General features: G+C 44.8%; 1 protein-coding gene across 1 annotated transcript in view; it reads right to left on the bottom strand.

Moving 5' to 3' along the window:
• The window catches only part of CRB2 (crumbs cell polarity complex component 2), a 67,786-nt gene extending 49,341 nt beyond the window's left edge, over window positions 1-18,445 (bottom strand). Inside the window, exon 1 of the mRNA XM_035112743.2 lies at window positions 18,373-18,445. Within this exon, the coding sequence (XP_034968634.2) occupies window positions 18,373-18,427 (55 nt within the window). The 5' untranslated portion in view covers window positions 18,428-18,445. The remainder of the gene's footprint in view (window positions 1-18,372) is intronic.
• Window positions 18,446-25,900: the final 7,455 nt, after the last annotated feature.

Below are 25,900 nucleotides of genomic sequence, written 5' to 3' on the forward strand. Positions count from 1 at the left end.
TCAAAGGCCTGGAAACGATGCCTTATGAGGAACGGCTTAGGGAGCTGGGTATGTTTAGCCTGGAGAAGAGAAGGTTAAGGGGTGATATGATAGCCATGTTCAAATATATGAAAGGATGTCATATGGAGGAGGGAGAAAGGTTGTTTTCTGCTGCTCCAGAGAAGCAGACACGGAGCAATGTATTCAAGCTACAAGAAAAAATATTCCACCTAAACATTAGGAAGAACTTCCTGACAGTAGGAGCTGTTCGCCAGTGGAATTTGCTACCAAGGAGTGTGGTGGAATCTCCTTCTTTGGAGGTCTTTAAGCAGAGGCTTGACAGCCATATGTCAAGAATGCTTTGATGGTGTTTCCTGCTTGGCAGGGGGTTGGACTGGATGGCCCTTGTGGTCTCTTCCAACTCTATGATTCTATGATTATATTCTTTAATTCCATGAAATGGCTCAGAGATGGGAAATCTGCCGCATTAGGGATGTGGTGTGTGGCCACCTTCTGTGTGCACAGGATTTGTTTCTGCCTAGGCCCCCTCAGAGTGCCACCATCAACAGAAATTAAATGGGTGGCAGCAAGAGAGGAGCCTACTGCTCTATTACCTACAGGGACTGGTAGCAGCTCTCTAGGGTTTCAGGAAACTGTCCTACTTGGGAAGGCTGAGGGTTGAACGTGGGACCTTTCGCATGCAACGCAAATGATCCTCTGCCACTGAAACGTGTTTGTCAGGTTATTTTTTTACAGATCGGATGGGGAATAAGATATTTTCAATACTGTAGATGTGTGATCTCTCACTGCCTCCATTTCTTCCCCTTCTATTTGCCAGGAGCTGATGGGACTAGTGGCCATGATCTTGGGTGTTTTTGATGTTGAGCTTCAGACCATATTTTGCGCTCTCCTCTTTCACCCTCATTAAAAGTTTCTTTAATTCCTCCTCACTTTCTGCCAAGGTTGACAGCAGTCGCGAAATTAAAAGACGCCTGCTTCTTGGGAGAAAAGCAATGACAAACCTAGACAGCATCTTAAAAAGCAGAGACATCACCTTGCCAACAAAGGCCTGTATAGTTCAAGCTATGGTTTTCCCAGTACAGTATTGTCATTTGTTTCATTTTTATCCGTCTCTTCCTCCCAAGGAATCCAGGAAGACTACACAACATCAAACTTAACAAAGAGAATACAATGGTACCTTGGTTTGCGACCGCAATCTGTTCCGCGGAGCCGGTCGCTCTCCGAATTGGTCACACCCCGAAGGCATGCTTCTGCGCGTGCGTGAAGTGCCAATAGAGCACTTCTGTGCACGCGTGCACTGCACAGATTGCCTCTGTGCATGCGCGCGTTGCGCAGATCGCTTCTGCGCATCTGAGCGCCGCAGAACCCGGATGTAAACACTTCCAGGTCCGCAGCAGTCGCTTCCTGAGTTTGTTGTAAACAGAGGCGGTTGCAAGCCAAGGTACCACTGTATTTGTTTTATTTTTATCCGTCTCTTCCTCCCAAGGAACCCAGGAAGACCACACAACGGCAAAGTTAACAAAAAAGATAATTAAAACATCGCCATATTTTAAAACAACTTAAAAGATAGACCAGTCTATAATGCCCTATAAGGTCCAGCTGCTGAAAAGTGACCACCCTCTTGCACAGATGTTGCAGTCATTGGTCTACAAGGAACGCCAGCACCTTGACCTCTCGCTCTATGTTTTTATGAGAAAACAGCACCGGAGGATCCCACACGTCACACGCATTTGAGAAAGGAGAATTGATTAGGATAAACTTCAAAGCCAGCCATAGATAAAGAGCATAGGCGGAACACTTCTTTCTCCCACACCCCTCCTTTTCTCACCTGGGGGGGGGAGAGTCTGGAGTTCACATTTACAGATGTCATGGTAAGTCAATTGCTTTGACATGGGATTCTGTGCAAGATGTGATAATTTCCCCCTTCACTGTTAACCCAAACTTTCAGTCTGATGCTGAAATCAACTTATCTTGATTTCAGCAAGGCCTTTGACCAGGTGCCCCATGATATTCTTGTAAAGAAGCTGGTAAAATGCGGGCTAGACAATGCTACCATTCAGTGAATTTGTAACTGGCTAACTGACCGAACCCAAAGGTTGCTCATCAATGGCTCCTCCTCATCCTGGAGAGTGGTGACTAGTGGGGTGCCACAGGGTTCTGTCTTGGGCCCAATCTTCTTCAACATCTTTAATGTAAAGAACTACACTTGGGCAAAAAAAAATGAAAGGCACAAGTACAGGATGGGAGACACCTGGCTTGAGAGCGGTACATGTGAAAAGCATCTAGTAGTCTTGGTAAACCACAAACTTGACATGAGTCAACAGTGTGATGCAGCAGCTCAAAAAGCCAATGCAATTCTGGGCTGCATCAATAGGAGTATAGCATCTAGATCAAGGGAAGTAATAGTACCACTGTATGCTGCACTGGTCAGACCTCACCTGGAGTACTGTGTCCAGTTCTGGGCATCACAGTTCAAGAAGGATCCTGACAAGCTGGAACGTGTCCAGAGCATGGCAACCAAAATGGTCAAAGGCCTGGAAACAATGCCTTATGAGGAACGGCTTCCTTCCGTTCCTCATAAGGCTGTCCTGAACACTGTTAAGGTCATTTTGAAGTGTGATCCTGTCCTCTGGGGTATTAGTCACCCCTCCCAATTTGGTGCCATCTGCAAACTTGCTCAGGATGCCCTCAAGCCCATCATCCAAGTCATTGATTAAGATGTTGAAGAAGACTGGGCCCAAGACAGAACCCTGTGTCACAGGGCTACGCAGCGGCTCCGACCCCCTGTGTACAATTGGTACCTTAAATGTCACTCTAACATTAACCAGGCACACCGTACCTGCTTCTTCATACTCTCCCAGACAGCTCTGCTGATAAGCACCCTCCTTGGTGACCCCCCCCCCACTTAAAATTCCAGTGGAGAAGCTGCAAATATTGGGGTTATCAGTTTCTGCATCTTCTGCTGAAGCCAGAGTGGCAAATGTTTCCACAGGCTTGGGAAGAGGACCAAGCAAAGAAAGGAAGGCTATAAAGGAGGGCTACGTGATTTGCCCAGGTCTGCAACTAACTCAGTGTGTGAAACTCATCCTTTCACCCTGATCAGATATGATCTCCACTGCAACCATAGAGTCATAGAACCGTAGAAATGTAGAGCTGGATTTCAACCAAAAAAGTCTAAATTGGAGACAGAATTGCTAGAATCTAAAACAAAGAATCTTTCCAAGATGTATAATTTATTGTTGGAATGGCATATTAAGGATGAACAAACGAAATCTGCTATGATTGACTGGGCAAAAGATGTAGGGCACAATATTATGATGGAGCATTGGGAAAGAATATCAAGTTTACTGCATGTAATGCTTTAAGAGAAAATATGATGAAAATGATATACAGATGGTGCCTTACACTGGTAAAACTAGCAAAGATTTATCATAAGCATGATAATGAATGTTGGAAATGTAAGAGTGTAGAAGGAACCTTTTACCATATGTGGTGGACTTGCCCCCAAGTAAAGAACTTCTGGGAAAAGATTTATAATTAAATGAAAAAAGTGTTGAAAAATACCTTTGTCAAGAAACCAGAAGCTTTTTTACTTGGGATAGTTAGAGAAGAACTACCCAAAAAATATATTACGTTTTTTCTGTATGCCACAGCAGCATCAAGGATTTTACTAGCTAAGAATTAGCTAGTAGGGAGGCTTTTAATCTTTAATCGATTATTTTATTCTTCTGTTGGAAGCTGTCCAGAGTGGCTGGGGAAACCCAGCCAGATGGGCGGGGTATAAATATTATTATTATTATTATTATTATTATTATTATTATTATTAAAGATGATTGAATTTCTGGAACTGGCCGAACTGACTGGGAGACTTCGTGACCAGAGGGAAGAGTCGGTGGAAGAAGATTGGAAGAAATTTAAAGTTTATTTAAGAAATAATTGCAATATTGGAAATGTTTAAGATAAGACTTTTAAGTACAGGGAGGTTGTAGAGGAGGATTTGTAGAGGTATTGTAGTATATTAAGATTTAGATACAAGGGTAAAATAAGAATTGATTGTTGGTATAGAATATGAGATGAATTTTTGTTAGTTAAGGTAAAAATAAGATGATTGAAATATGATATAGAAATTGGTTAGTTAAGTAATAATAAGATGATTGAAGTATGATATAGAAATTACTAAGGATGATATTGACAATATGTAAATGCAAGTATTGTTGGTAAGCAGTTGGGTGTGAGGAGGTATTAACATGAAGTCCTGTCTATCCTTTCTTACTATGTAACTTATTAATTTAACAAAGTTCTTAATTTGCCTTTTCCTGGGTAGCCTGGCCATTCCTTTGAGATGGAAATCACTTTAATCCTTGATACAATGATAAAGTTCCTTCACCCCCCCTTCTCTCCTTACAGAGAAATATTTGGTCGTTTTGGGAGAATCAAAATGGTTTTCAGGCCTGTCTTCCTGTACTGTTTGCTTGGTACATTTATGAACATTTATTATATATATGACCTTACTACAATATACAATGAAATGCAGAAAGGAGGGACTCGAGGAAGTCGACAATGTTAGGATACATGAGTGAAAAATATGGAAGTTTTTTTCCCCCCTTCATTTTGTATTTTGTATTTTTGTGCTTTATGTGATTTATTTTGTATTTTTGTATTTCTGTGTTTTTCCTCCATTTTATAAAATCAATAAAAATATTTGAAAAAAAGAAATAAGAAATGTAGAGCTGGAAGGGATCCTGTGGGGCATAGAGTCCAACCCTCTGCAATGCGGTGTTAACAGAAAATCTGAGGGCTCCCTTGGACAAAACAAGACTCCGGCCAAGAATATCAGAGCAGAACAGCAGCCAGTAGGCTTGGCCTTTATTAAAAGAAGACTGTGGCATGACAGGACCCCACCTGCAGGGAGGTGAAGCAAGATGGGAGCCCTGAACAAAAGAGAACCTCCACTGTTATCAGTTTTCCTATCAACAAGAAACGCCGCCCAAAATACATCATTCCTACATCATAGCGATGTAATCAAAACAGTCACACCTCGGTTTAAGTACGCCTCGGTTTGAGTACTTTCAGTTTAAGTACTCCGCAGACCCATCTGGAACGGATTAATCCACTTTCCATTACTTTCCATGGGAAAGTTCGCTTCAGGTTAAGTATGCTTCAGGTTAAGTACGGACTTCCAGAACCAATTGCACTCATACTTTGGGTTAAGTACGCTTCAGGTTGAGCACTCCATGGACCCATCCGGAACGGAGTAATCCACTTTCCGTTATTTTTAATGGGAAAGTTCGCTTTAGCTTAAGTATGCTTCAAGTTAAGTACAGACTTCCGGAACCAATTGGGTACTTAAACCGAGGTACCACTGTATTAACAATAGGGAGTCAAATTTTTGTTTTTATATTGATATTTACATATATATATATATTTCTTTTTCTCTTTTCTTCTCTATTTTTTATTATTATGCTTGTTGCTTATGTGCATATTGCTTTATATTGTGTGTTATAATTTGTTTTGTCTGTTATTGGCTATTTAATTTTTCTTTTTCTCTTATGTAACATTTCAACGTTATTGAATAAAGATGAGTTTAAATATCAGAAAAGATTTGATGGTGTTTCCTGCTTGGCAGGGGGTTGGACGACACCAAATTGGGAGGGGTGGCTAATACCCCAGAGGACAGGATCACACTTCAAAATGACCTTAACAGATTAGACAACTGGGCCAAAGCAAACAAGATGAATTTTAACAAGGAGAAATGTAAGGTACTACACTTGGGCAAAAAAAATGAAAGGCACAAATACAGGATGGGCGACATCCCTTTTTTAAAGGGATTTTCCCTTATGCTGAATAGGCTTCCTCGCGAGAAAATGGAAAACTTGGCAGCTATGTGAAAGGCACAAATAAAGGATGGGTGACACCTGGCTTGAGAGCAGTACATGTGAATAGGATCTACTGTAGGAGTCTTGGTAGACCACAAACTTGACATGAGTCAGCAGTGTGATGCAGCAGCTCAAAAAGCCAATGCAATTCTGGGCTGCATCAATAGGAGTATAGCATCTAGATCTAGGGAAGTAATAGTACCACTGTATTCTGCTCTGGTCAGACCTCACCTGGAGTACTGTGTCCAGTTCTGGGCACCACAGTTCAAGAAGGATACTGACAAGCTGGAACGGGTCCAGAAGAGGGCAACCAAAATGGTCAAAGGCCTGGAAACGATGCCTTATGAGGAACGACTTAGGGAGCTGGGTATGTTTAGCCTGGAGAAGAGAAGGTTAAGGGGTGATATGATAGCCATGTTCAAATATATCAAAGGATGTCATATAGAAGAGGATGAAAGGTTGTTTTCTGCAGCTCCAGGGAAGCAGACACGGAGCAATGGATTCAAGCTAAAAGAAAGAAGATTCCACCTAAACATTAGGAAGAACTTCCTGACAGTAAGAGCAGTTCGGCAGTGGAATTTGCTGCCAAGGAGTGTGGTGGAGTCTCCTTCTTTGGAGGTCTTTAAGCAGAGGCTTGACAGGCATATGTCAGGAATGCTTTGATGGTGTTTCCTGCTTGGCAGGAGGTTGGACTGGATGGCCCTTGTGCTCTCTTCCAACTCTATGATTCTATGAAAAATAAAAACAACATTAAAAAAAAATCCTTGGCAGGTGCTTGCTGACTTGCCAAACACTCACCCTTTAGTGTCAACAGCATAAAAGGTGGGGAGGGGCACTTTGGTCTCAGGAAGACGCAAGAGTTAAACAACAACTCAGAGGGCAACTTTGAAGGTGCGGGTGGAAAGAGTTATGTTTCCATGGCAATTGAAAGGCATGTGCTTATATTAGTAAATCCTGGGTGACCTCTGCTGCCCTCCTCCTCCTATCCTGGTCAGCAGAAGAGATTAGCAGAACGGCATTCTCTCTGGATGACTCCCAGGAAGGAAGGAACCAGGAGCTGAGCAGCTCAGATACAGTTCCCCACCCCCACCCCACGCACCTTGCTTCAGATTAACAACCTCAGCAAGCAGTCATTTCCTACACTGGCACTTCACCAAGAGGCAATAATGACCACGGCAGAGTGTGAGAGCAGATTACAATGGACTTGTGAATAGTCTTGGACATCTGTCTCGAAGCGTCACAGCCTTTCAGTGCCCTAATGACATTAAATGTACACAAGTGATGCAGGCCAATTCAGGGCAGGGAAGAAAAACAAATATTAAAAGAGAATACCACTCGTGGAGCAGTATGTGGACCGAGAACTCCCAGAAGTGCAAGCTGGGTTTCGAAGGGAAACCAGAGACCAAATTGCAAACATGCGCTGGATTATGGAGAAAGCTAGAGACTTCCAGAAAAACATCGACTTCTGCTTCATTGACTATGCAAAAGCCTTTGACTGTGTCGACCACAGCAAACTATGGCAAGTTCTTAAAGAAATGGGAGTGCCTGATCACCTCATCTGTCTCCTGAGAAATCTCTATGTGGGACAAGAAGCTACACTTAGAACTGGATATGGAACAACTGACTGGTTCAAAATTGGGAAAGGAGTACGGCAAGGTTGTATATTGTCTCCCTGCTTATCTAACTTATATGCAGAATTCATAATGAGAAAGGCTGGACTAGATGAATCCCAAACCGGAATTAAGATTGCCGGAAGAAATATCAACAACCTCAGATATGCAGATGACACAACCTTGATGGCAGAAAGTGAGGAGGAATTAAAGAACCTTTTAATGAGGGTGAAAGAGGAGAGTGCAAAATATGGTCTGAAGCTCAACATCAAAAAAACCAAGATCATGGCCACTGGTCCCATCACCTCCTGGCAAATAGAAGGGGAAGAAATGGAGGCAGTGAGAGATTTTACTTTCTTGGGCTCCTTGAGCACTGCAGATGGTGACAGCAGTCACGAAATTAAAAGACACCTGCTTCTTGGGAGAAAAGCAATGACAAACCTAGACAGCATCTTAAAAAGCAGAGACATCACCTTGCCTACAAAGGTCCGTATAGTTAAAGCTATGGTTTTCCCAGTAGTGATGTATGGAAGTGAGAGCTGGACCATAAAGAAGGCTGATCACCGAAGAATTGATGCTTTTGAATTATGGTGCTGGAGGAGACTCTTGAGAGTCCCATGGACTGCAAGAAGATCAAACCTCTCCATTCTGAAGGAAATCAGCCCTGAGTGCTCACTGGAAGGACAGATCGTGAAGCTGAGGCTCCAATACTTTGGCCACCTCATGAGAAGAGAAGAATCCTTGGAAAAGACCTTGATGTTGGGAAAGATGGAGGGCACTAGGAGAAGGGGACGACAGAGGACGAGATGGTTGGACAGTGTTCTCGAAGCTACGAACATGAGTTTGACCAAACTGTGGGAGGCAGTGGAAGACAGGAGTGCCTGGCGTGCTATGGTCCATGGGGTCACGAAGAGTCGGACACGACTAAACGACTAAACAACAACAGGGTCTCAGCCTGCGTACCAGATGGAGCTGATAAACAGCTGCCCTGGACACAGAATTGACTTGCGCCTCCATGGACAGCTGTGAGTCCAAAATGACTCCCGGCTGCGCACCTGGTCCCTCTGGGGCACACTTATCCCATTCAGGGCCAGGGAGTCCCCCACACTCGCCCGCCCCCGGTCCCCCAGAAACAGTACTTCTGTCTTGTCAGGATTCAACCTCAATCTGTTAGCTGCCATCCATCCTCCAACCGCCTCCAGACACTCACACAGGACCTTCACTGCCTTCACTGGTTCTGATTTGAAAGAGAGGTAGAGCTGGGTATCATCCGCATACTGATGAACACCCAGCCCAACCCCCCTGATGATCTCTCCCAGCGGCTGCATGTAGATGTTAAAAAGCATGGGGGAGAGGACAGAACCCTGAGGCACCCCACAAGTGAGAGCCCAGGGATCTCATTTTCCGAGTTTCACCTGTAGCGGAGTCCTGAGTATTCAGGTAGTATTGCACCATTTAGTTTGCTCTTTAGTGCAATTGAGTGGGGGACTGGGAATTGCATTTAGTGCAATTGAGGGGGGGGGGAGGCTGGGAACCTGTGCCACATGCCTTGCACCTAGAATGGAGGAGGAGGAGGAGGAGGAGGAGGAGGAGGAGGAGGAGGAGGAGGAGGAGGAGGAGGAGGAGGAGGAGAATCCTGCTTTGTATCCCGGCTTGAGGGAAATCTGGCTATGCCGCAGCCATAGTGTTCCTTCGTCCTCTCTTAAGTGGCTGATTTGTCTGCCTTAGCTGCTGGCGTATTTAGATTGGATTTGGAATTAAGGCCTGAGAGCTGGTGTGCCTCACCAGAACACACAAGAACTCCCCTCCCCCTTTGGTCCCATTTCCCTGTTTGATATGTAGCAGCAACAGCAGCGAGATCAGAGGAGGTGGGAAGCATGAGGGTCAGCCTAGAGGAGTGTTTACAAAGGGGGTATTCTGCAGGGTGAGCAGAGCTACAATGGGAAGTGGCAGATCAAAGAACTTCAGGGACGGGGTAGGCAAGACAACCATAAAACCAGCATGGATTTATGGGCCTTGTATGGCTCCCTACTCGAAACCTGATAATAGGAGCAGTTTCATCTCAGAGGCTGTATGAAAATGGTTGTTGTTGTTGTTGTCTAGTCATGTCCGACTCTTCGTGATCCCATGAACCAGAGCACGTCAGGCACTCCTGTCTTCCACTGCCTCCCGCAGTTTGCTCAGACTCATGTTGGTAGCTTTGAGAAAACTGTCCAACAATCTTGTCCTCTGTCGTCCCCTTCTCCATGTGCCCGCCATCTTTCCCAACATCAGGGAGTCTTTTCTTCTCATGAGGGCCAAAGTCTTGGAGCATGTTGGTGGCTTCGAGAACACTGTTCAAACATCTGACTGGTCGACACAGTCAAAGGCTTTTGCATAGTCAATGAAGCAGAAGAAGACGTTTTTATGGAATTTTTATAGAATTTTAAGCATAACCTTGCTAGCGTGTGAAATGAGCGCAATTGTGCGGTAGTTGGAGCATTCTTTGGCACTGCCCTTCTTTGGAATTGGGATGTAGACTGATCTTCTCCAATCCTCTGGCCATTGCTGAGTTTTCCATACTTGCTGGCATATTGGGTGTAGCACCTTAACAGCATCATCTTTTAAAATTTTAAATAGTTCAGCTGGAATATCATCACTTCCACTGGCCTTGTTATTAGCAATGCTTTCTAAGGCCCATTTGACTTCACTCTCCAAGATGTCTAGCTCAAGGTCAGCAACCACACTACCTGAGGTGTACGAGACCTCCATATCTTTCTGGTATAATTCCTCTGTGTATTCTTGCCACCTCTTCTTGATGTCTTCTGCTTCTGTTAGGTCCTGCTGAGACCCTACCTGCCTGCAGACTGTCTCGCCAGAGTGGTGCATGCTCTAGTTATCTCCCACTTGGACTACTGCAATGCGCTCCATGTGGGGCTACCTTTGAAGGTGACCCGGAAACTACAACTAATCCAGAATGCGGCAGCCAGACTGGGAGCGGCCGCCGGGACCACATAACACCGGTCCTGAGAGATCTACACTGGTTCCCAGTACGTTTCCAAGCACAATTCAAAGTGTTGGTGTTGACATTTAAAGCCCTAAACGGTCTGGGTCCAGTATACCTGAAGGAGTGTCTCCACCCCCATCGTTCAGCCTGGACACTGAGATCCAGTGCCGAGGGCCTTCTGGCGGTTCCCTCATTGCGAGAAGTGAGTTTACAGGGAACTAGACTGAGGGCCTTCTCGGTAGCAGCACCCGCCCTGTGGAACGCCCTCCCATCAGCTGTCAAGGAAATAAGCAGTTATCTTAATTTTAAAAGACATCTGAAGGCAGCCCTGTTTAGGGAAGCTTTTAATATTTAATGCTGTATTGTTTTAATATTCCATTGGGAGCCGCCCAGAGTGGCTGGGGAGACTCAGCCAGATGGGTGGGGTATAAATAATAAATTACCACTTTTGTCCTTTATTATGGTAATCTTTGCACGAAATGTTCCTTTCATATCTCCAATTTTCTTGAACAGATCTCTGGTTTTCCACATTCTATTGTTTTCCTCTATTTCTTTGCATTGCTCATTTAAGAAGACCCTCTTGTCTCTCCTTGCTGTTTTTTGGAAATCTGCATTCAGTTTCCTGTATCTTTCCCTATCTCCCTTGCATTTTGCTTGCCTCCTCTCCTCTGCTATTTGTAAGGCCTCGTTGGACAGCCATTTTGCTTTCTTGCATTTCCTTTTCCTTGGGATGGTTTTCGTTGCTGCCTCCTGTATAATGTTACGAGCCTCCATCCATAGTTCTTCAGGCATTCTGTCCACCAAATCTAAATCCTTAAACCTGTTCCTCACTTCCACTGTGTATTCATAAGGGATTTGATTTAGATTGTATCTTACTGGCCCAGTGGTTTTTCCTACTTTCTTCAGTTTAAGCTGGAATTTTGCTATAAGAAGCTGATGATCTGAGTTACAGTCAGCCCCAGGTCTTGTTTTTGCTGACTGTATAGAGCTTCTCCATCTTTGGCTGCAGAGAATATAATCAATCTGATTTCGATGCTGCCCATTTGGTGATATCCATGTGTAGAGTCATCTCTTGTGTTGTTGGAAAAGAGTGTTTGTGATGACCAGCTTGTTCTCTTGACAGAACTCTATTAGCCTTTGCCCTGCTTCATTTTGAACTCCAAAGCCAAACTTGCCAGTTGTTCCTTTTATCTCTTGATTCCCTACTTTAGCATTCCAATCCCCTGTAATGAGAAGAACATCCTTCTTGGGTGTCATTTCTAGAAGTTGTTGTAGGTCTTCATAGAACTGGTCAATTTCACTTTCTTCAGCACCGGTAGTTGGTGCATAAACTTGGATTACTGTGATGTTAAAAGGTCTGCCTTGGATTCGTATCGAGATCATTCTGTCATTTTTGAGATTGCATCCCATTACAGCTTTGGCCACTCTTTTGTTGTCTATGAGGGCCACTCCATTTCTTCTACGGGATTCTTGCCCACAGTAGTAGATATGATAGTCACCCGAACTGAATTCACCCATTCCCTTCCATTTTAGTTCACTGATGCCCAGGATGTCAATATTTATTCTTGTCATCTCATTTATCCAGCTTACCTCCATTCATGGTTCCTACATTCCAGGTTCCTATGCAATATTTTTCTTTACAGCATCAGACTTTCCTTTCACTTCCAGGCATATCCGCAACTGAGCGACCTTTCGGCTTTGGCCCAACCACTTCATCAGCTCTGAATCTACTTGTACTTGTCCTCCGCTCTTCCTCAGTAGCATGTTGGACGCCTTCCGACCTGAGGGGCTCATCTTCCAGCGTCATAACTTTTATATGCCTGTTGTCTTTGTCCATAGAGTTTTCTTGGCAGGGATACTGGAGTGGCTTGCCAATTCCTTCTCCAGGTGGATCACGTTTGGTCAGAACATAACTTCTCCAAGTTATTTAAGCCCCTTTGCCACGACAAGGCAGTGATCCATGAAGGGGAAAGCCTCTGCTTTAAGCCTCTGCTTAAAGACCTCCAAAGAAGGAGACTCCACCACACTCCTTGGTAGCAAATTCCACTGTCAAACAGCTCTTACTGTCAGGAAGTTCTTCCTAATGTTGAGGTGTAAACTTCTTTCTTGTAGCTTGAATCCATTGCTCCATGTCCGCTTCTCTGGAGCATCAGAAAATAACCTTTCACCCTCTTCTATATGACATCCTTTTATATATTTGAACATGGCTATCATATCACCCCTTAACCTTCTCTTCTCCAGGCTAAACATACCCAGAGCTCTAAGCCGTTCCTCATAAGGCGTCGTTTCCAGGCCTTTGACCATTTTGGTTGCCCTCTTCTGGACACGTTCCAGCTTGTCAGTATCCTTCTTGAACTGTGGTGCCCAGAACTTGACACAGTACTCCAGGTAAGGTCTGACCAGAGCAGAATACGGTGGTACTATTACTTCCCTTGATCTAGATGCTATACTCCTATTGATGCAGCCCAGAATTGCATTGGCTTTTTGAGCTGCTGCATCACACTGTTGACTCATGTTAAGTTGGTGGTCTACCAAGACTCCTAGATCCTTTTCACATGTACTGTACTGCTCTCATTCCAGGTGTCACCCATCCTGTATTTGTGCCTTTCATTTCTTTTGCCCAAGTGTAGTACTTTACATTTCTCTTTGTTAAAATTCATTCTGTTTGCTTTGGCCCAGTTGTCTAATCTGTTAAGGTCATTTTGATCCTGCCCTCTGGGGTATTAGCCACCCCTCCCAATTTGGTGTCATCTGCAAACTTGCTCAGGATGCCCTCAAGCCCATCATCCAAGTCATCGATAAAGATGTTGAATAATTTATTTCATATCATTTGTGAACTGCTGCTCTACACACAACACACACACACACACACAAACTGGTGTACAACAACTTTTTAAAGGCCACAAATCATTTAAAACAAATTGATAACATAGCTGTTCTATTCGAACTTCACAGCAATAGAAACATCACAAGGCAAGAAAAACATTTTTTTAAATAAAATAATGCTTAAGTAAAAATGTCGCAACAGCCCATCTAAAGATAGGAAGAGAAAGGGCCTGCTGGGCGTCTACAGCTGTGGAACCACTACTGAAAAGACCCTGTGTCTGATCCTCACCCATTGTTAAAGGAGGCAGGCCTTAGGTATTGGCTTGAGCAGATCAATAGGGTTGCCAGACTCAATAGAGGACAGGACTTCTGTGCCTTTAATTGCCCTGCTCTCTTTTGAGTCTAAAGAGAAACCAGCAGACCCTTTGCTTGGAAATTAAACAAAGGGTCTGCAGGTTTCTCATTAAGGTTTCCAGACTCAAAAGAGAGCAGGGTAATTAAAGTCCTGTCCTCCATTGAGTCTGGCAACCCTACAGATCAATCAGCTCATACATTCCATTTTTACTAGGGTAGAAATATTAGATGTATTAGGTGTATATTGCAATTGCCCAGAAAATGTGACCTAGAGCTCAGAGCAGGTCCTGGACACGCTGCAGTGATGAACCTTTCATGTGGCCTGCAGGTATCTCAGTTTTCCTGCTCTGTGAAATGGGGGCTGTGCCAAATCCCCACATGCAATTACAGTCATACCTCGGTTTAGGTACGCTTCTGTTTGAGTACTTTCACTTTAAGTACTCTGTGGACCCGTCTGGAATGGATTAATCCACTTTCCATTACTTTCAACGGGAAAGTTCGCTTCAGGTTAAGTACGCTTCAGTTTAAGTACTCCATGGACCGTCTGGAATGGATTAATCCACTTTCCATTACTTTCAATGGGAAAGTTCGCTTCAGGTTAAGTACAGACTCCCGGAACCAATTGTGTACTTAAACCGAGATACCACTGCATTAGGTGTATATTGCAATTGCCCAGAAAATGTGACCTAGGGCTCAGAGCAGGTCCTGGACACGCTGCAGCGATGAGCCTTTCACGTGGCCTGCAGGCGTCTCAGTTTTCCTGCTCTGTGAAATGGGGGCTGTGCCAAATCCCCACATGCAATTACAGGGTTGTTGAAAGGCTTGGAATTCTCCCTCTCAAGGAAGATTGAAGAATTTCAAGCAGTAAAACATGCTGTCAGGGTCCCCTCTGCTAGTTGGCTGAGTCTCGAGATTTATACAGCTAGCATGGCTCCCTGGGTGCCAGATAGCAGCTTTGAAGTGGCATGCCTGCCCTTGCGAACTCTCTACAAACCAAGAAAGGATAAGGCAGAGGAGCCTCCTCCAATCTGTTATCCCAAAGAAAGATCGCCCCACGAAAGCACTCTGGCTCATGGGGCTGGCTCTCTGCAGCCACACAAAAGCCCCCATCGTTGCTTCACACGCTCTCTCGGTAGCCATGGTTACTGGACACAAAAGCAGCCCGGTTGCGTCCCAGGGACCAACGGAATACCAGGAGCCAGACAAAGAAGTCGGTCCAGGACAAGGTTCCCAAACTAAGGCCCGGGGGCTGGATGCAGCCCAATTGCCTTCTAAATCCAGCCCGCTGATGGTCCGGCAATCAGCATGTTTTTACATGAGTAATAATAATAATAATAATAATAATAATAATAATAATAATTTTATTTATACCCCACCCTTCCCAGTCAAGACAGGGCTCAGGGCGGCTAACAACAAGAATATCAAAGCAAGCATAAAAGAAACAATTCAATTAAAATGCAGATTAAATACCATGTTAAAATTCAATTTTAAAATTAGGAATCTACAAGTGCAACCTCATTTAAATATCTGTAGGATAAAGCCTTAGAATGTGTCCTTTTATTTAAAATGCCTCTCTGGGTTATTGGTGGGGCCTGCCTGGTGTTTTTACATGAGTAGAATGTGTCCTTTTATTTAAAACTAGCTGGCCCAGCCACGCGTTGCTGTGGGTCATCCCTGTAATTCCCCCCCCCTGCTGTCCCGATCCATGACGTATCCCGCCCCTCCTCCCTCCAACCCCCCCCCTCATCCCTGTGTTTCAGTAGGATAGCCTTCCCTCTGTTTTCCCCGGGGAGTGTTGTCCCCTCCCCCCTGTATCTCCATACATTGGCCCCTGCGCACGCATTGTGAACATTTTTATATATTTAGATTTAAAAAATTTGAAATAAGAACATGAGAAGCAGAAGTTATTATAAATGAATCTCTGGGTTATTTGTGGGGCATAGGAATTTGTTCATTTTTTTATAAAAAATAATAATAATATATAGTCCGGCCCCCACAAGGTCTGAGGGACAATGGATTGAAAAAGTTTGCTGACCCCTAGTCCAGGAGAAAAAGGGGGGAATTACTGGGTGCAAAGGTTTTCCTTTCAGCTCCTCATTGGTCAGGACTGAGAAAAAAACAGTACGGCCCAGGCTAGGAGCCTCAAGTTGGAGGAAAGAGACCCCCAGGAGAGCGAGGAAGAGGAGAAGGCTCCCCGGAACAAACATGGACTTTCCCTATTCTGATGTAACTCCTCTTGCCTCCTAACCCGCCTCCCCGGGAGGCAGACAAAGAAAATGAGCACATTCCCGGTCCCCTCCCCCTTCTGAAAAACAGGATAAATTTCTGAGATGACCTTGCAACTTGCCAAAGGAGTCCAAAAAGTTAGGTTTGTTCTCAACCCTCTCTCTCTGGCCACCCGCTCTAAACTACAGGTGAAACTCGGAAAATTAGAATATCGTCAAAAAATGCATTTATTTCAGTAATGCAACATTACTTTTTCTTTTAATGTTTGCAAATGCTTTCTTTTGGAAATTCCACAGTAATAAAACAATGACAGGTGAAACTTGGAAAATTAGAATATCGTCAAAAAGTGCATTTATTTCAGTAACGCCACTTAAAAGGTGAGACCGTTCTATGAGAGAGATGCATGACACGCAAAGCAAGATAGGTCATGCCTTTATTTGTTGCAATTGTAATTATTTGTCATTAGGCGGGTCAATTATAAATGGAATGTAATTAATGAAATGTCATAGTGATGTTTATTTCTTCCTCTTTTTGTATTATTGTCACTATTTCTTTGATTCCTGTGGAATTTCCAGAAGAAAGCATTTGTCAAAATGAAAATGAAAATAAAAAATAAAAAGTTGCCTTACTGAAATCAATGCACTTTTCAACGATATTCTAATTCTCCGAGTTTCACCTGCATATGCAAAGGAGGGCATGAACTTGCCCGCAAAAGTGGGCGTGATCGCACACAGAGATTCCTCTCGGGAACCACCTCTTAGAAAGCCGAGAATCGGGCCCTTTTGTGCTGGAAGCCACCTGCGGATGACGCCCGGCTCAGAAACTTCCTCGCCCTGCTGCTCTTTACAGCGTTGTGACCACATAGCAGCTCTACAGGACACAAAGTTTTGCAAAAGAATAAAGTGGCCGAACTCTGGGTTCCACATCTAGAGCAAAGGGAAAACATTACAGTCATACCTCGGTTTAAGTACGCTTTGGTTTGAGTACTTTCAGTTTAAGTACTCCGTGGACCTATCTGGAACGGATTAATCCACTTTCCATTACTTTCAATGGGAAAGTTCGCTTCAGGTTAAGTACGCTTCAGGTTAAGTACGGACTTCCAGAACCAATTACACTCATACTTTGGCTTAAATTCGCTTCAGGTTGAGTACTCCACGGACCCGCCTGGAACGGATTAATCCACTTTCCATTACTTTCAATGGGATACTTCGCTTCAGGTTAAGTACGCTTCAGGTTAAGTACTCCGCGGACCATCTGGAATGGATTAATCCACTTTCCATTACTTTCAATGGGAAAGTTTGCTTCAGTTTAAGTACGCTTCAGGTTAAGTACAGACTTCCGGAACCAATTTTGTACTTAAACCGATGTACCACTGTATTCCAGTGTTGGGTTTAAACAAAATTAAAAAAACATTCTTCCAGTAGCACCTTAGAGACCAACTAAGTGTGTCATTGGTATGAGCTTTCATGTTGGTATGAGCTTCAGATACAGTGGTACCGCAATTTAAGTACACAATTGGTTCCGGAAGTCTGTACTTAACCTGAAGCGTACTTCACCTGAAGTGAACTTTCCCATTGAAAGTAATGGAATGTGGGTTAATCTGTTCCAGACAGGTCCTCGGAGTACTTAAACTGAAAATACTCAAACCGAGGCGTACTTAAACCAAGGTATGACTGTATGAGCTTTCGTGTGCATGCCCACTTCTTCAGATATACTGAAACAGGAGTCGAAACAAAATAAAAAAAAATTCCTTCCAGTAGAAGTGAGAGCTGGACCATTAAGAAGGCTGATGGCTGAAGAATTGATGCTTTTGAATTATGGTGCTGGAGGAGACTCTTGAGAGTCCCATGGACTGCAAGAAGATCAAACTTATCCATTCTGAAGGAAATCAGCCCCCAGTGCTCACTGGAAGGACAGATCCTGAAGCTGAGGCTCCAATACTTTGGCCACCTCATGAGAAAAGAAGAATCCCTGGAAAAGACCCTGATGTTGGGAAAGATGGAGGGCACTAGGAGAAGGGGACGACAGAGGACGAGATGGTTGGACAGTGTTCTCGAAGCTACGAACATGAGTTTGACCAAACTGCGGGAGGCAGTGGAAGACAGGAGTGCCGGGCGTGCTCTGGTCCATGGGGTCACGAAGAGTCGGACACGACTAAACGACTAAACAACAAGAAGTTTGTCATTGGTGTGCGCTTTCGTGTGCATGCACACTTCTTCAGATACACTGAAACAAAAGTGTTTCAGTGTTTAAACAGATACTCTGAATCAGAAGTTTTCAGCGCTGGATTTGTCTGGGGATTTTTGTTTGTTTGCCTGTTTGTTTTACGCCCTCTCCAAGTTTCAGGAGAGCCGCGCGCACGGGCGCATGAAGGAGAGCTCTCTGCGTGCGCGGAGGCTTCAAGCAAACGGCGCCTCCTGAATTCGGCGCTCCGAAATCCGAGGCAGTCCCGTGGAAGTGGGGAAGACGAGACGCCGGGTCAAGAGCTACTTACCGCAAAAGCAGAGGGAGAGGGAGATTGGCAGCAGCAAAAACATGGCAGACTCCATGGCAGGCTAGAAGCCGGCGTGCGTCTTGTGGTCCCCAGGCGAAGGTAGCCTCAATGGTGCGTCCTGGCCAAGTTTGCGCCCGGCTCCCTGCGCATCCCAGGCTCAAGTGGCCATGCTTCGGGATGCTGAGGCGCTTGGCGATTCCATGCTTCTTTGCTTCCGACAAACAGGCTGCCGGACAGGGTGGCTGTCCACTCGCCCCCCTGCTCCGGAGCAAAAGGAAAACGCAGACTGGATCACACGGACTGGAGGGGCAGCAGGAGAGAGTCATGTGCGCTGGGCATTGCTAAAGAGCAGCCTGCAAGGAGGCGCCCTCCGCTACGGCTTTAGAGAAGGAAGGAAGGGGCGAAACGGGGCGAGAAGGGAGGCTGTGCGCCCTTTTATCAGCCAAATCTGAAACGCCTGCTCTGAAGAGGGGTGCATGCACACGAAAGCTCATACCAATGAAAAACTTAGCTCTCTAAGGTGATACTGGAAGAAATCTTTTTTATTTTGTTTGCTCTGATTCCTTTGCCAGGCAAAAAAGAGGACAGCCTCCTAAGGATCTGCTGGTTTTCCTTTCTTATTTCTCTAGACAGTGGTACCTGGGTTTAAGCACACAATTGGTTCCGGAAGTCTGTACTTAACCCGAAGCGAACTTTCCCATTGAAAGTAATAGAAAGTGGATGAATCCGTTCCAGAAGGGTCCGCGGAGTACTTAAACTGAAAATACTCAAACCGAGGTGTACTTAAACCGAGGTATGACTGTACAGCCTTGAAATGATCTGCTGGTTTCGTTTCTTATTTCTCTCTCTCTCCATTTATATATACATATAGTTACAGGTAGGTAACTGCTTTGGTCAGACGTAGTCGAAACAAAAAATAAAAAACTTCCTTCCAGTAGCACCTTAGAGACCAACAAAGTTTGTCATAGGAATGAGCTTTCGTGTGCATGCACACTTAGAATCATAGAGTTGGAAGAGAACACAAGGGCCATCCAGTGCAACCTCCTGCCAAGCAGGAAACACCATCAAAGCATTCCTGACAGATGGCTGTCAAGCCTCTGCTTAAAGACCTCCAAAGAAGGAGACTCCACCACACTCCCTAGCAGCCTCGGCCCAGTATCCCTAAAAGGAGCGTCTCCACCCCTATCGTTCTGCTTGGACACTGAGGTCCAGGACCGAGGGACTTCTGGCGGTTCCCTCATTGTGAGAATCCAAGTTGCAGCCAGATGGGTGGGGTATAAATAAATTATTATTATTATTATTATTATTATTATTATTATTATTATTATCATCATCATCATTATTCACCTATCTGTGCAATGCATTGAGCCTGCAGAGTCAGCTTAGCTCAGCTCTGCAGGCTTGAGTGAAGCCCGGACGAGGTGATGACAGGAGAACAGTGTACTGACAGCTGCTTGAAACCGTGCAAGCCGTTCCAGAGTGTAGTGGTTCGAAAAGGATTAGCGGTTTAATAAAATCATATAAATTCATGGCTTTGATGGTTCCAGACGGTCCGTAGAGTACTTAAACTGAAGCGTACTTAACCTGAAGCGAACTTTCCCATGGAAAGTAATGGAAAGTGGATTAATCCGTTCCAGTCGGGTCCGCGGAGTGCTTAAACTGAAAATACTCAAACTGAGGCGTACTTAAACCGGGGTATGACTGTACCTGGCTATCAATACCTTGGGTCGTTATATGTCATTGCCTTATGTTAATCCTGTTTCCCCAATTGTATATGCCTCCTGTACCTCTCCATTCCCTGACATTTTCCTATGTAACAAGACTTTGGCCATGAGAAGAGAAGAGTCCCTGGAAAAGACCTTGATGTTGGGAAAGATGGAGGGCACTAGGAGAAGGGGACGACAGAGGACGAGATGGTTGGACAGTGTTCTCGAAGCTACGAACATGAGTTTGACCAAACTGCGGGAGGCAGTGGAAGACAGGAGTGCCTGGCGTGCTATGGTCCATGGGGTCACGAAGAGTCGGACACGACTAAACGACTAAACAACAACAACAACAACAACAACAACAAGCTGTGTCTTCTTCAGTTGCTAACTCTTTGGGATTTGAGCTGTCCGGGACTTAGGCTTCATCTCCATGGGTTAACAAGGAGGAAAGGACAATGAACATTCGTAACTCCCATTAGAGTTAATTTAATCCCATCACTGTTTAGATTGGATGCTGCAATGAGGTCACAAATGAGCTGAAGTTCTCTGGTGGCTTCTGATCTGTGCCGTGTGACCCTTCTTCCACAGCCTCCCGCAGTCTTCCACTGCCTCCCACAGTTTGGTCAGACTCATGTTGGTGGTTTCAAGAACACTGTCCAACCATCTCGTCCTCAGTCGTCCCCTTCTCCTTGTGCCCTCCATCTTTCCCAACATCAGGGTTTTTTTCCAGGGAGTCCTCTCTTCTCATGAGGTGGCCAAAGTATTGGAGCATGTTGGTGGCTTTGAGAACACTATCCAACCATCTCGTCTTCTGTCATCCCCTTCTCCTTGTGCCCTCCATCTTTCCCAACATCAGGGTGTTTTCCAGGGACTCTTCTCTTCTCATGGCCAAAGTCTTGGAGCATGTTGGTGGCTTTGACAACACTCAGACTTTGGGTTATGCACGCTTCAGGTTGAGTACTCCACGGACCCGTCAGGAACAGATTAATCCACTTTCCATTACTTTCAATGGAAAAGTTGGCTTCAGGTTATTTACGTTTCAGGTTAAGTACAGACTTCCGGAACCAATTGAGTACTTAAACCGAGTACCACTGTAATTGGTTCTGGAACTCTGTACTTAACCTGAAACGTACTTAACCTGAAGCAAACTTTCCCATTGAAAGTAATGGAAAGTGGATCAATCCGTTCCAGACTGGTCCGCGGAGTACTTAAACTAAAAGTACTCCAATTGAAGCATACATAAACCGAGGTATGACACTACAGGTGAAATTCGAAAAATTAGAATATAGTTGAAAAGTGCATTGATTTCAGTAATGGAACTTATTATTTTTGATTTTCCGTTTAATGTTTACAAATGCTTTCTATTGGTAATTCCACAACAATAAAACAAATAGTTACAATCATACAAAAATCAACAAAAATATACCATTGCTATGACATTTCATTAATGACATTCCATTTATAATTGACCTGCCTAAGAACAAATAATGATAATGACAGAAAATCAAGGCTTGACATGTCTTGCTTTGCATGTCATCCATCTATCCCATAGATTGGTTTCACCTTTTAAGTTGTGTTACTGAAATCAATGCACTTTTCGATGATATTCTAGTTTTTCGAGTTTCACCAGTATTCTAATTTTCCGAGTTTCACCTGTACAGTATTCTAATTTTCCGAGTTTCACCTGTAAATATATACAGTCATGCCTAGGTTTAAGTATGCTTCAGTTGGAGTATTTTCAGTTTAAGTACTCCGCGGACCCATCTGGAACGGATTAATCCACTTTCCATTACTTTCAGTGGGAAAGTTCGCTTCAGGTTAAGAACGCTTCAGGTTAAGTACGGAGTTCCAGAACCAATTACACTCATACTTCGGGTTAAATACGCTTCAGTTTAAGTACTCCGCGGACCCATTTGGAACGGATTAAATCACTTTCCATTCCTTTCAATGGGAAAGTTCGCTTCAGGTTAAGTACGCTTCAGTTTAAGTACTCCGCGGACCATCTGGAACTGATTAATCCACTTTCCATTACTTTCAATGGGAAAGTTCACTTCAGGTTAAGTACGCTTCAGGTTAAGTACAGACTTCCGGAACCAATTGTGTACTTAATCGAGGTAGCACTGTATCTTGTTTTGCATGTCACGCATCTATCTCATATATTGGTTTAACCTTTCATGTTGCATTACTGAAATAAATATATATGATCTGACAAGGTGCCCCATGATATTCTTGTAAAGAAGCTGGTAAAATGTGGGCTAGACAATGCTACCATTCAGTGGATTTGTAACTGGCTGACTGACCGAACCCAAAGGGTGCTAATCAATGGCTCCTCTTCATCCTGGAGAGAAGTGACTAGTGGGAAGAGCCACAGGGTTCTGTCTTGGGCCCAGTCTTATTCGACATCTTGATCAATGACTTGGATGATGGGCTTGAGGGCATCCTGAGCAAGTTGGCAAACGGCACCAAATTGGGAGGGGTGGCTAACACCCCAGAGGACAGGATCACACTTCCAAATGACCACAACAGATTAGACAACTGGGCCAAAGCAAACAAGATGAATTTGAACAAGGAGAAATGTAAAGTACTACACTTGGGCCAAAAAATTGAAAGGCACAAATACAGGATGGGTAACACCTGGCTTGAGAGCAGTACATGTGAAAAGGATCTAGGAGTCCTAGTAGACCACAAACTTGACATGAGTCAACAGTGTGATGCAGCAGCTAAAAAAGCCAATGCAATTCTGGGCTGCATCAATTGGAGTATAGTGTCTAGATCAAGGGAAGTAATAGTACCACTGTATTCTGCTCTGGTCAGACCTCACCTGGAGTACTGTGTCCTGTTCTGGGCACCACAGTTCAAGAAGGATACTGACAAGCTGGAACGTGTCCAGAGGAGGGCAACCAAAATGCTCAAAGGCCTGGAAACAATGCCTTATGAGGAACGGCTTAGGTAGCTGGGTATGTTTAGCCTGGAGAAGAGAAGGTTAAGGGGTGATATGATAGCCATGTTCAAATATATAAAAGGATGTCATATACAGGAGGGTGAAAGGTTGTTTTCTGCTGCTCCAGAGAAGCGGGCCATTTAGGGATTTAAAGGTAAGCACCAACATTTTTAATTGTGCTCAGAAACGTACTGGGAGCCAATGTAGATCTTTCAAGACCAGTGTTATATGGTCTCGGCGGCCACTCCCAGTCACCAGTCTAGCTGCCGCATTCTGGATCAGTTGTAGTTTCTGGGTCACCTTCAAAGGTAGCCCCACGTAGAGCGCATTGCAGTAGTCCAAGCGAGAGATAACTAGAGCATGCACCACTCTGGCGAGACAGTCTGTAGGCAGGTAGGGTCTCAGCCTGCGTACCAGATGGAGCTGATAGACAGCTGCCCTGGACACAGAATTGACCTGCACCTCCATGGACAGCTGTGAGTCCAAAATGACTCCCAGGCTGCGCACCTGGTCCTTCAGGGGCACAGTTACCCCCTTCAGGACCAGGGAGTCCTCCACACCTGCCCGCCTCCTGTCCCCCCACAAACAGTACTTCTGCCTTGCCAGGATTCAACCTCAATCTGTTAGCTGCCATCCATCCTCCAACTGCCTCCAGGCACTCACACAGGACCTTCACCGCCTTCACTGGCTCTGATTTGAAAGAGAGGTAGAGCTGGGTATCATCCGCATACTGATGAACACCCAGCCCAAATCTCCTGATGATCTCTCCCAGCGGCTGCATGTAGATGTTAAAAAGCATGTAGATGTTAAGACGGGGCCTTATTCAAATACAGGGTTCATTCATGGTTACGGATACAGGGTATTCAGAAATATGGCTACACAGAGTCGAATGCAGCTGAAAAAGGAAGGGGAAGACCACCTTTATTTAGCTGCAGGGCCGTCTCTAGCAGGTCGGGCGCCCTGGCGCTGAGGCACAGAGATCGCTCCGGCGTGCAGCATGGCTTCCGTGTGGCTTCGTCGCGCAGCGCCTCCCCTGTCGGCCCCGCGCCCTGGCGCCACCGGGACTGCACCTAGAGCCGGGCCTGTTTAGCAGGGTTTGTTCTGGTGGAGTTCTAGGGTGTTAGTGTTTGCGTAGTACTGGAATGAGGGTGCAGGATCAATGGGCCCCCTTGAGGGCATTTATACCATTCTCAATCCCTAAACGAAGTCCCGTTTTATTCTGCCCTCTGTATCGTGACTCAAGGAAAGAGCTGATCAAACCGATACTTAGAAAACTACCCACCATCACAGACGAGGTTCACACCAGACATCTCGTAGCGGACAAAGATTTGGAGATCACCGGGCCCATTGCAAAGTTCCGTCTCATTGTGACAAGAGTTAGAAGAGTAATGGGGTCAGCAATGACCAGCAAAGGAGTTTGAATTCTAACCCGTGAAGGAATGATAATATGTAGCTGAGATTCAATAATTTAAAATTATAAAAAATTTAAAAGGACGAATCCCAATTTAAAATTAAATTTAAATGGTTGCATCAATTCTGTGAATTGGACTGTAATTTTATCATATTCTTCTTTTCACCCAATCAACAATATTTGTCACAATTTGTCTTCTGGTCTTTGACAGTAATAAAGACATTTACTATTTTACATGAGTAGAATGTGTGCTTTTATTTATTTATTTGTGGGGCATAAGAATTCCTTCATCCCCCCCAAAAAAACAATATAGTCCGCCGCCCCGCCGCCCCAAGGTCTGAGGGACAGTGGACCAGCCCCCTGCTGAGAAAGTTTGCTCTAAATCAACAAGATTCCTTTTAAAAAAAGTTGTGGTGGACTCTTTAAGCCTTTGCAAACAGAAACTTCTTCAACATTCTGCCCAGACACTGAGGTCCAGCGCTGAGGGCCTTCTGGCGGTTCCCTCATTGCAAGAAGCCAAGTTGCAGGGAACCAGGCAGAGGGCCTTCTCGGTGGTGGCGCCCGCCCTGTGGAACGCCCTCCCACCAGAGGTCAAAGAGAAAAACAGCTACGGGATTTTTAGAAGACATTTGAAGGCAGCCCTGTTTAGGGAGGCTTTTAATGTTTAATCGGTTATTTTATTTTTCTGTTGTAAGCCGCCCAGAGTGACTGGGGAAACCCAGCCAGATGGGCGGGGTATAAATAATAAATTGTTGTTGTTGTTGTTGTTGTTGTTGGGGTGGGGGGTTAGAAGGGAAATCCAGCTCCCCATCAAACCAAAATGCTAACTCAGGTGGGAAAGGACAGCTATTCTCTCCTTAGGCACACCCAATGTGTTGGAGAACACTTTGTGGAATGCAACTGTGGGCAACACACACCTATTGTTGTTGTTGTTTAGTCGTTTAGTCGTGTCCGACTCTTCGTGACCCCATGGACCATAGCACGCCAGGCACTCCTGTCTTGCACTGCCTCCCGCAGTTTGGTCAAACTCATCTTCGTAGCTTCAAGAACACTGTCCAACCATCTCGTCCTCTGTCGTCCCCTTCTCCTAGTGCCCTCCATCTTTCCCAGCATCAGGGTCTTTTCCAAGGATTCTTCTCTTCTCATGAGGTGGCCAAAGTATTGGAGCCTCAGCTTCAGGATCTGTCCTTCCAGTGAGCACTCAGGGCTGATTTCCTTCAGAATGGATAGGTTTGATCTTCTTGCAGTCCATGGGACTCTCAAGAGTCTCCTCCAGCACCATAATTCAAAAGCATCAATTCTTCGGCGACCAGCCTTCTTTATGACTTTACACCTATTAAGGATGTGCAATTTAAGGAATTGATTTCATTTCAATGTATTAGATTCCCCACCCCTCTCTACTCTTACAGTGATCCTGTCTGCCACCTGGTGCATTGGAAGAAAGGAGGGATTTTGGGGGGTGGGTTGCTT

The sequence above is a fragment of the Zootoca vivipara genome, chromosome Z (assembly GCF_963506605.1).
Source record: "Zootoca vivipara chromosome Z, rZooViv1.1, whole genome shotgun sequence".
Classification (NCBI taxonomy): domain Eukaryota; kingdom Metazoa; phylum Chordata; class Lepidosauria; order Squamata; family Lacertidae; genus Zootoca; species Zootoca vivipara.